The sequence below is a fragment of the Geospiza fortis genome, unplaced genomic scaffold (genome assembly GCF_000277835.1).
Source record: "Geospiza fortis unplaced genomic scaffold, GeoFor_1.0 scaffold417, whole genome shotgun sequence".
Lineage (NCBI taxonomy): Eukaryota > Metazoa > Chordata > Aves > Passeriformes > Thraupidae > Geospiza > Geospiza fortis.
The window spans coordinates 89720-91730 of NW_005054535.1; the positions used below are offsets into that span (position 1 = coordinate 89720).

The 2011-nt window shown below is 47.4% G+C and overlaps 1 protein-coding gene across 1 annotated transcript in view; it reads right to left on the minus strand.

Moving 5' to 3' along the window:
* Positions 1-507, minus strand: part of LOC102035306 (leucine-rich repeat transmembrane neuronal protein 4) — a 71835-nt gene extending 71328 nt beyond the window's left edge. Inside the window, 3 exon segments of the mRNA XM_031063828.1 lie at position 1; positions 4-72; positions 276-507. The exon segment at position 1 is cut by the window's left edge and continues 1524 nt beyond it. Of these exon segments, the coding sequence (XP_030919688.1) occupies position 1; positions 4-72; positions 276-507 (302 nt within the window).
* Positions 508-2011: the final 1504 nt, after the last annotated feature.

A 2011-nucleotide genomic window follows, 5' to 3' on the forward strand; every position in this document is an offset into this window, starting at 1 on the left:
CCGCCAGCAGGGCCAGGGGGAGCAGCCCCAGCAGCACCCTGGAGCCTCCCCGCTGCTTGGTCACATGGAAACCTGCAAGATCCCAAAGGAAAAAGGGCCGTTGGAAAGGCTTGTAGGTAAATTACCACATCACCATGTCATAAATGACCACAGCACCCTGGAGCCTCCCCGCTGCTTGGTCACATGGAAACCTGCAAGATCCCAAAGGAAAAAGGGCCGTTGGAAAGGCTTGTAGGTAAATTACCACATCACCATGTCATAAATGACCAGATCACCACACCGTTGGAAAGCCTTGCAGATGAATGACCAGATCACCATGTCATAAATGACCAGATCACCACACCGTTGGAAAGCCTTGCAGATGAATGACCACATCACCATGTCATAAATGACCAGATCACCACACCGTTGGAAAGCCTTGCAGATGAATGACCAGATCACCATGTCATAAATGACCAGATCACCACACCATTGGAAAGCCTTGCAGATGAATGACCACATCACCATGTCATAAATGACCAGATCACCACACCGTTGGAAAGCCTTGCAGATGAATGACCAGACCACTACGCCATTAGAAAACCTTGCAAATAAATTACCAGGTTACCACACTGTTAGAAAGCCTTGGAGATAAATGACCAGATCACCACACCACTGGAAAACCTTGCAGATAAATGACCAGATCACTATGTCATAAATGACCAGATCACCACACCATTGGAAAACCTTGTAGAAAAATTACCAGATCATTATGCCATTAGAAAACCTTGCAAATAAATTACCAGGTTACCACACTGTTAGAAAATCTTGTAGAAAAATTACCAGATCACCACACCATTGGAAAGCCTTGCAGATAAATGACCAGATCACTATGTCATAAATGACCAGATCACCACACCATTGGAAGGCCTTGTAGAAAAATTACCAGATCACCACACCATTGGAAGGCCTTGTAGAAAAATTACCAGATCACCACACCATTGGAAAGCCTTGCAGATAAATGACCAGATGACCACGTCACTGGGGGCTTGGGGACAGCCTGAGCCCAGCTGGGATTGGGGATTTGGGAGACATCCTGTTTGCCTCCCGCCTCATCTCTTTGTGGTGCAAATCTCCATCCTTGGAGTGCCTGCCTGGCCATCCCTCCTGCCCCCACCGCCACCAGACTCCCCTGTTCGTTTCTCATGCACCCAATTTGTTAGAGGAGGAGCAGGGGATGAGGCTTTCAGCCTTTGCTTTCCTCCTCCTCCTCTGGATCTGTTACCTCCCTGCTGGAGAATGCTCAGTTTCCCCTGAATGTTAAAGAGAACATCCTTCTGTTATTTAATCTGGTAAAATTCCTCTATATGGTCTGCAGCTTCTCCAGAATGAGGGCTGAGATTTCCAGACCCCTGACCCAGGACTAGACCCAGGCATGGAAAATCCTGAGTTGGGTGGGAAATGGGAGGATATGGGCCAAATCCTGAAGGAATTCTCTGACCCTATATTTTGGGACTTTCCCCATGAACAAATCCAGAACCCAGCTGAGGTGGGGAAATGGCTGAAAGAGAAGGACCGTGATGACCCTGAGGGTTCCCCAGGAGATTCAGGAGCCTGTTCCTCCCCTCTGTGCTCCTGCCCTCCAGCTCTCCGAGGAGCTGGGGTGTCCTCAGTGCTCTGTGCTGAGGTCTGAACAATAAACATATTTGTCAAGTCACTGTGCTGGATGCTCCGGAGTGCTGGAGAGGAAATGAGCCAGAGCTTCTGCTCCTACGTGCTCCTCAAGGAAAGCAACTGCAAGTCGAATCCCCCCCAAATTACCTCAGAAAGAGGGAAATCTACTTCTCCTGAAGTTTTGATCCACCTTTGTAACCTGCATTTATTATAAAATGAGGCACTAAGTGAAGGTTTTACTTTTTGCACTGAGTGATTCTGGTTTAGGAGTAGGTTTAAGTAAAACTTTTGAGTTTTAGGTACCTAAAATACAGAAATAGATGCAGAGGAACAAAGTTTGTCCATACAGAGAAGTGTA